The sequence below is a fragment of the Dendropsophus ebraccatus genome, chromosome 6, assembly GCF_027789765.1.
Source record: "Dendropsophus ebraccatus isolate aDenEbr1 chromosome 6, aDenEbr1.pat, whole genome shotgun sequence".
Lineage (NCBI taxonomy): Eukaryota > Metazoa > Chordata > Amphibia > Anura > Hylidae > Dendropsophus > Dendropsophus ebraccatus.
In genome coordinates this window covers 65544117-65558000 of record NC_091459.1, presented here as the reverse complement: position 1 = coordinate 65558000, position 13884 = coordinate 65544117, and the positions used below count along the sequence as shown (strand labels likewise).

General features: G+C 41.6%; 1 protein-coding gene across 1 annotated transcript in view; it reads left to right on the top strand.

Annotated features, from left to right (window-relative positions):
• XXYLT1 (xyloside xylosyltransferase 1) overlaps positions 1-7012 on the top strand; it is a 323007-nt gene extending 315995 nt beyond the window's left edge. The window contains exon 4 of the mRNA XM_069973790.1: positions 6461-7012. Coding sequence (XP_069829891.1) covers positions 6461-6857 — 397 coding nt within the window. The 3' untranslated portion in view covers positions 6858-7012. The remainder of the gene's footprint in view (positions 1-6460) is intronic.
• Positions 7013-13884: the final 6872 nt, after the last annotated feature.

The following is a 13884-nucleotide window of genomic DNA, read 5'->3' as shown; positions in this document are numbered from 1 at the left end:
CAAATGCTGTTTGTAAGCAGAGTGGATGGCTGACAGCTATCCCAGCTAACCCTATAAAAAAATACTTTACATTCACAGACACAGGTTCCAGGCGAGTCATGGGCCAGGTATAAGGGAAAAGGCTAGTCAAAATTGGTCCTTTGCTTACAGTCTGTGAACGTGCAGGTCTGCATGGTTCACAGACTTATAGATAAAAGCATTCTCGTGTAGGCCAGGGGTGGGGAACCTTCGGCCCTTCAGCTGTTGCAAAACTACAAGCTTTAGCTTTGGCTGTTCAGGCATGATGGGAATTGTAGTTTTGCAACAGCTGGAGGGCTTGAGGTTCCCCATTCCGGCTGTAGGCATGACAGCCTTGCACAAGAACGCGCAGGCGGGAAGGACTAAAGAAATCTCGACTTTTTTTTTTCTTCTCATTCTAAATCAGTCAAGATTTTTACATTTGGAACAGTGGAGGCTGGTGGAGAACTGTATAAAGAGGATTTTCAGGGTGAAACAATAAAAATAAATAAAATAAAAATAATGGAAAAAGGTTTACAATCAAGTGATCTAATATTTTAGAAAAAGAAATTTAAACAACAGTGACACTTTAAAGACGACTTGTGGTCTCTCCTAACATGGCTATTTTAGTGAATACTTGCATTTCTCAGGAAATAATATATATATATATATATATATATATATATATATATATATATATATATGTGTGTAAAACTGATCATCTTGCTGTTGCACAAAACTATACTTGGTAATGTGTTAGCTGAGCAGAGAGTCAGTTTGAGGTTATGAGCATAAATATTTGACTGTACTGACCTTCAAATCTTCTTTTCATTAGTATGGTGTGGAATATGGATTATGTGTATGACCTGTGGAGATAACATATACTGTAGAGTGAACAGTTGCTCTGATGCCTTGAGGGTTACAGTGGTTTAGATGTTTATTTTCAGTCTTACAGTGTAACATGCTGGCATTTCCTGCTCATGAGACAATGACGCTGTGAGGCTGTTAGAAAATGCATGACCTGATTTCACTTGAGCTGACCCAGACATGGCTTACATCTGTACCTTGCCTTTGCAAAATTCATATCTTAATTATATTTGTCCATTTAACGCTATAGATTAAAAAAAGAAGAGATGTTTGATGCAAACAGAAGGCGACTGCTTTTTTTTATTACAAACTCTGCTACTTAAAAAGAGAAATGGAGGATTTGTGTTTCTGCTGAGAGAGTTTCTGATATGTTACTGATACTATGCGATTAACCGCTAAAGACTATACAGTTCAAGTCGATAGCATTCTAGGATTTCTGTTTATGACACCACTGAAAACTAACGTGACTGTGGCTTGGTGTCAATGGCAGGACCTTTAATGGACACGTCTCACAATTTTCCTTATGCTAAGTCCTTGGTGCAGACAGGAGTTAGTAGTAAAGGTGTTTTGTGTCTGGATGGTGGACATGTAAACTGTGGGAACTGACTATTTATGTCAGTGGATCAAATGATTTTACTGGTGCTTTGTCTGGAATTTTTGCTTTGCTTTTGTGCCATCACATAACCACTGCTCCCAACACCATTCTAACAACTTTGTTAAAGTTTACCTGGTGCGCAATTCGTCAAAATGACCATCTTGCTTCTCTCAGTGCAGTGAAGTGCCCCCTCTCAAAGTCCATACCATACGTACAGGCTATTGTTCTCTGGTGTCCGCAGTGTCACACATTACACAGGTAGAATAGGTATATAATACAGGAGAGCACAGGCTATCGTTCTCGGGTGTCAGCAGTGTCACACATTATACAGGTAGAGGACGCTACATAATACAGGAGAGTTCAAGCTATTGCTCTCTGGTGTCAGTAGGGTCACACGTTACACAGGTATATATAACATGAGAGTACAGCCGTAGGGAAGCTGATTGACAACCAGTATGTCGGCTTAGGGCTGTGGGGAAGCTGGATGACCTCCAGTCATGGGTGAAGGGTCCTGTCCGCAGCGCGCGGGAAGGAGGGGGAGCTGTTGTTTGGGTTGTGATGTTGAAGCCCGCACACTTTACTTTCATAAAGGTGTGGGCTTCACAAATATGGCGTGCAGCCCTCCCACAGTGTCAGGATGCTATGTGCTGTGCTGTGCATGTCTATGCGCATGCGCAGTACACAGTGATGGAGCCTCCAGTGTAAGTGAACCAGACGGACTCCGTTGTTCACTCCAATGATCTGGAGGTGCCATATAGTGTTTGTGTGTGTATCGTGAAATGACGTCACACACACACACACACACTATAAACATGGCAGCCCCCTGTGCAGAAATAAATTTTATGAAAAATGCTCACATTTATCAAACATGGTGTAAAGTGAAACTGGCTCAGTTGCCCCTAGCAAACAGAGTCCCCCTTTCATTTCCCAAAGAGTCTGTGAGGAATGAAAGGTGGAATCTGTAGGTTAAGAAAAAAAAAAAACACACACTTATTTGTTCTTATTACTTTTAATTTAAAAATTTTCAAAAATGTGACACTGTCCCTTTAATAAAATCCACTATATAAAAACCATTTCCCCCATACACTGATTCATATAGATAGATGGCAGTAGTACAGGGCTCTGTACATCATATAAGTAATTACAGTGCAGTTACATCCACTCATAGGTGATGCCTTCTGTGAGTGACACCTGTTACATCTTCTCTTATCGTAGTCGTTCACCTTTCCTTTTCTTCTCCATCTTTATTGGCCAACATTGTAACAGTTAACACTTTGTGCCCCCATGCAGAATTTGGGCCCCCAAATAGTACATAGGTTCCTTCTATGCCCTCACATAGTAGAAATTCCCTCATATGTGCCCTCATATAGTAGATAAGTCCCTCTGTGCCCACCTCTGCATATAGTACTTAGGCCTTCTGTGTACCCCCATATAGTAGTCATGCCTCCCCCTCTGTGAAACATATAGTAGTTAGTCCTTTACTGTGTACCAGTATATAGTAGTTAGGCTCCTTATGTGCACTCATAGTAGGGAGTTATCTGTGCAGGTAGGCTTCTCAGTAGGTAGCATCCCCCATGTAGCTACCAATCTCCCTGCCCTGGCATCCTCCATGTTGATAATCCCACCCTTCCCTCTGTAGGTAATCCCCCTGATATTCAGCCCACCATGTATATTGTATCCACCAATTTAGGTATCCCCATTGGTAGCCCCCCTCCCCCTTGTATGTAGTATCCCTCTTGTAGTACACATCCCACTGTAATATGCCTTTCAGCCCTGCCAGTAGATTTCAGGGGGCAAAAGACTCCTTAATCTGTGAATCACAGTACTGCATTTAAAGGGGTTGTTTGGGAAGCAGGAGATGGCTGAAGCCTTCTTCTCCCCAGCGCTCACTTACTGAGGTCCATGTCTCTGATGTAACTCTTCTGTGATGTGGAGGGGCGGGACATTGGGTTACTATTGGACATTGCATGAGGGTTTTATTCAGCCACACGTGATGATCAGGTCTTAGACCCGCACCTCCACGTCTCGAAGAGGGAAAGGGGGGGGGTGAAAATGTTTCATCAGGAGCACTTACAGCTAAAGGGCCACTTGCAGCACCCGGCTTCTTAGGATCTGGGTGCTAACACTGGGGGGCCCCCCTCTAACTTTGAGCCCATCAGGGGGTCCCCCGGTGGGCCAATCCAAGTCTAGTTACATTGAGATTCACATTGTGGGATTCCTTTTAAACTTTCACTCAACATTTCCCTTAAATAACCTTGTGATGTAAGTCAGTGTGCTGATGTAGTGAATGCATGGCTCATAGACAAATAATTTACATTGAATATCAATAACAGTGTCCTTCATTTGGGATGCACATTGTGTACCTATAATAATAACAACATTGAATTGAAATGCAACAGAAATGAAGAGAGAAATAGGAAGGAAGGAAGCACAGGAAATTGTGTATTCTACGGAGATCCAATTCCCTTTTGTAATAATAAAACATACTGTACATATAGGTGTATATATAATGGCATAGATATGCCATAATGCTCCTATAACTGTTACCCCAATCTGCTTCTGGAAAGTAGGCCTTTGCAATAAAACTGTGCTTCTAACTTGCCCTATGCGTCAGAAAGAATTATTTTGGATTTGTGACTGCGTAGTAGATTGCCTAATAGAAATTATTTGTGCAACTCATAACTCAATAAGTGAGTTATGAGTCACAAATTTAACTACTGGAACATCCTGAGAGTTTGTGCCCCTATTTTTACTCAGTTATGGGAAATTACTGTACAGTTATATGTATGTATGTATTTACAGGAACAGAAGATGAACCCATTCCATTATTGTTCTATTTTGTAATGTCTTCTATTTATCACTTGTTCCTGGAGTCAGGGTAAAGCAACCATTTCCTTTTTGGAAACGTTTTCATCCTTCAGCTTCACAGTGTGACTTCCTGATCAAGCACATTTCTCTGGTGGATACTTTTCTTTCTTATTTTAAAATGATTGTCTTTCGAATGCAGTATAGAACTTCTTGAAGGAAATTAATGATAGTTTCTTGAAGTGATTGGCACTGCTGTGCCTTTGTGGCGTTTTTGTCTGAAGCATGTACATTTGTACTAATAAATTCTCTGTAAATCTAAAAAGTTTAGCACATTTAGATTTTATAGTTACTAGATGACCGCATGTAAAAACCAGAAACTAGTGGTAATAGTCTGCACTCTTAGGATGTCAGCTGATGCTTACTGTGTGTGTGTGTGTTTTGAAAACGGCAAAATTTACCCTTTACACCTGTGTAGAGATGTCATAATGCACAAAGTGTCACTTTAACCCTTAGAGGACCATGCCAATTTCAATTTTGGCGTTTTAGTTTTTTCCTCCTTGTGCTTAAAAAGCAATAGCACTTGCATTTTTTTCACCTAGAAACCCATATGAGCCCTTATTTTTTGTGCCACTAATTGTACTTTGCAATGACCGGCAGAATTTTTTCATAAAGTACACTGAGAAACCAGAAAAAAATTCAATGTGTGGTGAAATTGGAAAAAAAAATGCATTTCTTTTATTTTGAGGGTATTTTTTGTTTACGCCGTTCACCCTGGCGTAAAACTGACTTGTTTTATATGTTCCCCATGTTATGATTACAACAATATGTAACATGTATAACTTGTTCAAACCATTGTTAACAAAAATATGTTCCTTATCGCTCCATTCCCAGGCTTATAGCGCTTTTATTCTTTTGTCTATGGGGCTGTGATAGGTGTTATTTTTTGCGCCATGATGTGTTCTTTCTATCGGTACCTTAATTGCGCATATGCGACTTTTTGATCGCTTTTTATTATTATTTTTCTGGATTTGATGCGACCAAAAATGCACAATTTAGCATTTTTTGGCGCTTGCGCCTTTCACCATGCGAGATCAGGAATGTGATAAATTAATAGTTTGGATGATTACGCACGCAGCGATACCAAACATGTTTATTTTTATTTTTTTATTTATAACATGGGAAAAGGGGGGTGATTCAAACTTTTATTAGGGGAGGGGGCTTTTTATTAACAACAACCCTTTTTTTTCTTTTACACTTATACTAGAAGCCCCCCTGGGGGACTTCTAGTATAAGCACACTGATCTCTCATTGAGATCTATGCTGTATAGTTATCCAGCATAGATCAATGAGATAGGCACTTGATTGCTTCCGGCTTCTGCAGCCGGAAGCAATCGAGTGCCGAGCCGGGATCAGCGCCATTACGGCGCAGACCCCGGCCCTAGCTGGACGTGTGGATCGCCCCACTAGAAACCAGGGAATGGCTGCATAAGGTAATCGGATGTAGCTGTCAACTTTGCCCGCGGCAACATGCGGCACCCGGCACCGCAGCAGTTCAGAGCGCGGCCGTGCTCTTAACACCTGTAGGTGGTCCTGGACGTACCTGTACGATCAGGGTCGTCTAGGGGTTAAGCATTGTCTATACATAATACAAACATACTATTTTCTGTGAACACCTATTCAATCTTTTGTTATTTCCTTTCTCTATAATGCTGAATCTCCAATATGTGTGAGTTTTGAATGTAAGGTTCTGGCTTTACTTAAAGTGACTGTACCACCAGGCGGGCCGACCCACCCTTAGTGGGAAGAAACCCCAGCCCCTCCATGATGTGACTCCATTAGAATCAATGGAACCCTATCATAGAGGGGCTAGGGTTTCCTCTTACTAAGGGTGCGTTGGCCCGCCTCCAGTGTTTCTGCCCAGACCTGGTGGTACAGTCACTTTAAATTACCATGTCACACTGCAGTGTAGGTAATTAAAGTAATTGTGTCCATCCAGAGGACTTAGTGTAGGGCTAGCCCAAAATTTGGCTTATTGGTTCACTTTTAATCTTGTTTTGAAAGAATAAAAAAACAAAACCTAACACAGTTATACTTGTTGAATTGATTTGGTACCCCAAAGGTGGTAGAATTATTTTATCAATTATGGATTTGCAGTTTGAATAACAGGTTGCTTTCACTTCTTATCACCAACAGACATACCTTTTGGCAGTACCGTCGTGAGAACCCAAACACTAAAGTTGGCAGTCCTCCACCTGAAGGGATGCCTGGATTTAATAGTGGAGTAATGCTGCTGAACCTAGAAGCCATGCGACAGTCCAGACTTTATAACGAGCTGCTAGAACCCAATGCAGTGCGTCTACTCACAGAAAAATATCATTTCAAAGGACACTTGGGAGATCAGGACTTCTTCTCCATGATTGGGATGGAGCACCCAGAGCTGTTCTATGTTCTAGACTGCGGCTGGAATAGACAGCTGTGCACGTGGTGGAAAGATCATGGCTATGCTGATATATTTGACCTGTATTACAGATGTGAAAGCCACATCAAAATTATCCACGGCAATTGCAATACTCCAATACCAGAAGACTAGTTCTCACAGGTATTTTGAAATTAGTATAAAAGGAAAAAGCTATAGTTGTCTACTTTGGCTTTACAAAAATAGGATAGGCATTATCTGTTTTTCCACTTCTCATATAATAGCCAATGTTTTTTTGTTAATGTCCAAATAAACTTTGCACTCTGGTTCATGGTTTGTATCTCGCTAAATAAATAATTGTATTTTTTTCCTCTTACAAAAGCTCTTCAGATTTAAAGGGACACTCCGGTGAAAAGCTTTACCGTTAAAATCAACTGGTTTCATAAAGTTATATAGATTCACAATTTACTTCTATTTAAAAATCTCAAGTCTTCTCATACTTATCAGCTGCTGTATGTCCTACCAGGAAAGTTGTTTTCTTTTCAGTCTGACACAGTGCTCTCTCTCTGTTGCCACCTCTTTCCAAGACAGGAACTGTCCAGAAGCAAATTCCCATAGAAAACCTCTGCTGCTCTGATCTGGACAGTTTCTGTCACGAACAGAGATTTCAGCAGAGAGCACTGTCAGACTGAAAAGAAAACAACTTTTCCTGCAGTATATACAGCAGCTGATAAGTACTGGAAGACTTGAGATTTTAAAATTTACAAATCTATATAATTTTCTAAAACCAGTTGATTTAAAAGAAAAAGATTTTCACTGGAGTACGCCTTTAAGAAAATAATTGCTGGAAAAAATGTTTTTTGGGCAAAAAAAAACCTATGCTCCATATTTGTAAATGCAAATACTGCAACTAATCACAGCTCAGCTTTCAGATCTAAAAGCTGAATTGTGATTGGTTTCAATGGGCAGTTTACACCAGGGTCTATTTTACACCCTTTGATAAATCGGGACCACAGTGTTTGAATAAATATTAGGTGCTTACTAACAAGAACTTACTGTCATATGTGGAAACTAAAAACATAGAACATTGATTTCCAAAAGCCATTTGTTGTAAATTATTTTAAAAAATTATTTAGTATTCAGAAAATTAAAAAAATTATTCAGTATTTAGATCTGGAACAAGCCCTGATTGGAAACAATCCCCTAGGCTAAACTGGACCTATGTCTAGTTGTAATCATTTTTTCTCTCTTTGGTGACTGGATCCGTGTATCTCATGGCTTCCTTCTAAAGTTTTAGTTTTGCATCTCTGAAATTTTTTGGTATGATGCCTCTAGTTTAGGAAATGTCACAGGGGTTGTCCAGTCTGGACCAGGGTCCAATTTTTCCAACCCTACTTCCCAGTGGTGATGAACAGAGGATGCCAGGACAGCTTCCGAGTTCCCCTGCAGTGCCTGTATTAGGTGCCTCAACCAGGTAACACATCTTTGATATCAATGTGACCTAATTGGAAATGAGGACAGGAGCTGTCAGTATGGACCAACTCCTTTACATTACTTTAAAAAAAATCTCCTTTATTTATTATACAATGAGTTTCAAAGCATTTGAGGTATTTTATTGTATGTTACTAATAAAAGAAAAAACGAACAAAAAAAAAACGGTGTCTTTATGCTTACTAAGTACAAGCCTGTTTGTAGTATGATAGTATGATCCTACAGGCATGTGGCATTCCCTTCAGTCTGGGCCTATGAAATAAACATTTCCTAACTCAAAAGTGTAGGATAAAAAAGGGAAAAACAGGACTGCAGGAATAAACAGGTTTGCTTATGATCTGTAACCAAGATGACAGATATGTTTGCACAGGAGCTGTCCAGCCAAAATGGTAGGGTATGAGCAATCAACACTGTATGTTGACTGTGTACAAATGAACTATTTTATGTTCTAAGAGTTTTCTTTTACTTAGTGATAAGTAAAGAACAAAGCAACCGTCTCTATAGGATTCAAGAGATATTTCAAACAATGAAACATGAATACAATAGTAACTTTGGATACAGTATTTCATAGCATACAGTGTTTTGCATAGCTGATTAAAGGGGTATTCCCCCCAAGAGCTAAAACAATTAAGTGCTCCCAAACCTAGCTGGTCTTACTCAACAAGCCCCCCTGAGTATTTTGAGCCGTCTCCCATCTTTCTAGCTGCTGCCGTTCCTGAGTTAGGGAACTACATTTCCCATCATGCATTGCTTCTCTCTGATTAGTCCGTGATTAGTCGTTATCAAATAGTTCTCCAACAGCAATCGCTGATCTAAAGAGCTGTTGCAGAGGTGTGGAGCTGGCCATCTCTGCAGTATATAAACACTATGCTTGGAGTTGTAGTTCCTCAGCAGATATCAGTAATATGAAGCTCTCTGTGCGTCATATTACTGACAGCTGCTGAGGAACTACAACTCCCAGCACAGTGCTCAGCAGCCACGCAACTTATCCAGGCTACAGCTCGATTGCTGCTGGAGAACTACAACTGCCAGCACTATGTTGGGACTTGTAGTTCTTCATATGGGGCAATGCGAGGGGAAAAGGGGACCGCATGGGGGGAGGCGATGACAGAGTTGGGGGTGGGTGGTTTGGGGGCAAATGGCTGAAATCCTGACCTGGGGGCTGTGACTAGTATGTTACAGCTACAGTAAGCCCCCCCCCCCCAGCTCTGCCCCTGTAGTGTTCAGCTAGTCAACTCTGCTTCATCACACAAGGTTGGCAGCCTGTCCCTGCTGCCATCGTCTCTCTTCTACATGATACTCAGCTCTGCTACATCATTATCCATGTGCACACTAGCAGAGAGCCGATCACAGCAAGGACAGGGCAGGGCTGTCATCCTTGTGTGATGAAGCAGAGTTGACTAGCTGAACGCTGCAGGGGCAGAGCTAGAGCCAGCTTACTGTGAGTGTATGTGGGGGGGAGGGGATGCGATCAGCCGGGAGAGAGCAGGAGCAGAGCCGACTTACTGTGTGTGTGGGGGATGCGATCTCGGCGGGGAGGGAGTCGGCTTACAGTGTGTGTGTGTGGGGGGATGCGATCTCGGCAGCGAGGGAGTCGGCTTACAGTCTGTGTGTTTGCGATCTCGGCAGGGAGGGAGTCGGCTTACAGTGTGTGTGTGGGGGGATGCGATCTCGGCAGGGAGGGAGTCGGCTTAAAGTGTGTGTGTGGGGGGATGCGATCTCGGCAGCGAGGGAGTCGGCTTACAGTGTGTGTGTGGGGGGATGCGATCTCAGCAGGGAGGGAGTCGGCTTACAGTGTGTGTGTGGGGGGATGCGATCTCGGCAGGGAGGGAGTCGGCTTAAAGTGTGTGTGTGGGGGGGATGCGATCTCGGCAGCGAGGGAGTCTGCTTACAGTGTGTGTGTTTGCGATCTCGGCAGGGAGGGAGTCGGCTTACAGTGTGTGTGGGTGGGGATGCGATCTCGGCAGCGAGGGAGTCGGCTTACAGTGTGTGTGTGGGGGGATGCGATCTCCGCAGGGAGGGAGTCGGCTTACAGTGTGTGTGGGTGGGGATGCGATCTCGGCAGCGAGGGAGTCGGCTTACTGTCTTCTCATGCTGGGATTGAGGGAGGATGCCTTCAGCTGGGAGAGCAGTGGGAGAAGCAGTGATGAAGACAATTTACTATACAGTATGTGCTGGGGAGCATGCGATCAGCAGGGAGAGCAGGGGAAGCAGCATGGAAGGGAGCCGACCTCATGTTGGGGGAGGGTGCTATTGCAGCGTGCAGGGAACTTGCCTGTCAAGGGAGGACACGTGATCCCATCTCGGAAGGTGAGGGCCAGGAGGAAGGAGCGTGTTGGGGTGGATGGCGTCTAACTCATTTTGTGCTTAGAGAGAAGGTGTTAGCAGAAACAGCTCACAAACGGCTCAGAACAAGTAATTACTTGTATTGAGCAAAGTATAAAGCTATGGGTGGGCAACTAAACACTGTGAAAAAGATTTTGGGAGGAATACCCCTTTAATACTAAAAGTAAAAGATTAGCTTAATGAGGATGAAAAGCAATGTAATGATATATGACATGTCTCCACACCAAGGCAGAAAAGATCCAATCAATAAACAGGGATGGAAAGCATATGTACAGCATACCTCACCCATGTGGACCACATCACCTCCAACACTTTACCTTTCTCCTTAAGAATAGTAACATGTTTCTCATCCACCATAATCTTGAGTTTTTGGATACTTTATGAATACGACTTTGAGCTTTTCTAATGCATACTATATGCTGATCATGAAGTATGAACATAGCCTTATTGAACAGTTTTTTAACGTTAGTAACATTATATAATATTTGGCCATAACACAAGATTTTGTAAATCATCTGACAATAAAGCAAATGGAACTTATGTGAACAAAATCATTAAAAAAAGCCTCTTTGAACACAAGTTCTATGTTAAGAATGTTTAAAAAGTATGTTTAAATATGTCTTCAGTTGATGTTGGATGTACAGAAATGTGTCTGTGTGATACCTATGGTAAAATGAGCTTTGTAAAAAAATGTAATTAAATGAAGAAAACATTTGTTGTAATCCCCATATTATGGTGACAGTGCCTCTAAAATTTGTTGCTGACTTTCATTTTTAAATAAAATAAAGTCGTCATAAAATATTAAATTAGTATTTAATATTTGTAAACTGCCATTTAAGCAATTCTTTCACATTTCAGGACAGAGAAAAGCTCTTAGGGATGTATAGTTGTAGAAGGCTATGAATTGATTTAATGCTTATGTATAAAAATACTGTTTGAGAACCGAGTAGTTTGAAAACCGAGCAGTGTCTTCCCATAGGAAATAATGGAAATGTGTTTAATTGGTTCCAGCACTAACCAATAATTACCTACAATACTCACTTATTACATTGAAAAGTGCACTGTTTAATCTCTACAGTACAGTGCAGAACAGAACTATACTATACTGTACATTATACACAAGAAATATTCAAGAAAACCAGCAATTACTCATGCTTTACTGTCTCCCTCATGCCAGCACTGTAACGTATGGGAGATGGTGGTGCACTGCCTGTACTACTACTGTACTGTATATGCACTCCAGCAGTCTTATACAGTACTGTACTGTATGTGAAGCCTCACCAGTGCTAAACTCACCAGGTACAACCCACCATCCACGCTCACAAAAACGTTCAGATTATTATTATTATTATTTATTTATAAAGCGCCCTTATTCCAGAGCGCTATACAATAGAAAGGCAACAGGCAGGAACAATACAAGATCAGAAAACATTACGTGAAGGCAAAAGACAGACTGGTACATGGGGGAAGAGGACCGAGTACTTTAAGATTTGGGGCCCAAAAAGTGTTTGAGAACTGAGCAACAGTTTGAGAACCAAAGCAAACTTTTCTTAAAAATATAGTTTGAGTTCCAAGCAGTTTGAGAACCAAGCAGTTTGAGAACCGAGGTACCACTGTATTTGAAACTACAGTTTGATGGGATTTTGCCAAGATTTTTCTACCTCAGTCAGTAGTTTTATGTGAGTATTATCAGGTTCAACATCTAGAACTCCCTCTGTTAATGATATTTATTTGTATAGCACTAATAGATTACGCAGTGGTTTTACTAAATCAGTTTTTGATCACAATAGAACATTACAGGCTGTAAGTACTGATACCCGAAGTACCCCTTTAATGTGTGATCATGCAGTACACTCACTGACTAGGGGTCCTGACACTGTGCACAATGCTACCAGTGCTCAGAGGCACACAGGACATTGGGGCACAATACCCGCTCTGCTCACCATATCAAGCGGAGATTGGTATTTTACATTGCTGCTGTGGCCGTCATTGGTCGCCGATTAGGTCAGTGGAATTACTGCCACATCACTGTAAAATGTGACTTGCTGTCCCACTTAGTACCAGTCACTGATAATTTCCAAGTCCCCATGTTATTGAAACGCAGATTCTGACACAAGACTAACCAGCAAATCACAGTTATCACTATTACAGAGGGAGCACAATCCTCCACACCCCCAGTTGACCTGTACGTCATATGTTGTTAAACACATAGAAGATTGTCTGCAGAAAAATCTTTTAGTATTTCTCTTCTTATTATCTTATTATAGATATATGTTTATTGCAGGCAGGTTTACATTCAGTTATTGTAGATCTGCTTGAAGTTTGTTCCAAGCATCTACTTCTTTTAGTAAATTCATGAGTGGGTTAAAGCAGTATTTCATAAATAAAATGAAAGTGTCAGAAAGTTATATAAGGAGAAACCACCATTGGTCAAATAATAATAAAACTTAACATTTATTAGGATACAACTAAAAGAGGTACATGCCTCGAAAAATCACACATAGGGATGGTCCGAACCTGCCGAGGTTTGGGTTCGTATGAACCCGAACGTCGGCAGCAGATTCCCGCTGTCTGCCCGCTCCGTGTAGAGGGCGGATACAGCAGGAGGAACGCCTGGAAAACTGGGATACAGCCTATGGCTATGGCTGTATCCCAGTTTTCCAGGCGGTCCTCCCGCTGGATCCACCCGCTCCACGGAGCAGGCAGACGGCGGGAATCATTACCGAGGGTTCGGGTTCGTACGAACCCGAACCGAACTCTGTTCGGACCATCCCTACACATGACCACTATTATAACGAGAACACACAGGTGCTGTACACAGTGAGCAAGGATGTACGTGGTATCTAGAAAGATTCTAAGTGATGGAATAAGACACAAGGGAAGTGTAACCTGCTGTGTTAGGTACTACCGTTCCCTGCCTTTTGGGGTGCCCACCTCCTTAATAGGGTGGCCCCAACCATGTAGATGGTCCCTACTCTATTTAAGTGCCCAGGAGAAAATAAAAAACTGACAAAGAAAGAAAGAGAAGTACTGTGTTATATACACCACAACACAAAATATGTACACATCTAACCAAAATATTGCTATGTACAAAAATTACAAGGATGTGTGGATATCATGTCTGTTATACCACAATTACGCTATTGATACAGTAAAGACTACTGCTGTTCCAACGCGTTTAACAACAGCAGTCTTTACTGTATCAATAGCAAAAAACTCGCAGATTGTTCCGTGTAAACAGTCATTCATCTATGTGCGAGATAGGCTTAAGCAATCGCAAAACGATTTTTCTGTATGATATATTGTTCCGTCTAAATGCTAATTGTTCTTAAAAAAAATCGTTACTTCGAAATTGTTAATCGTA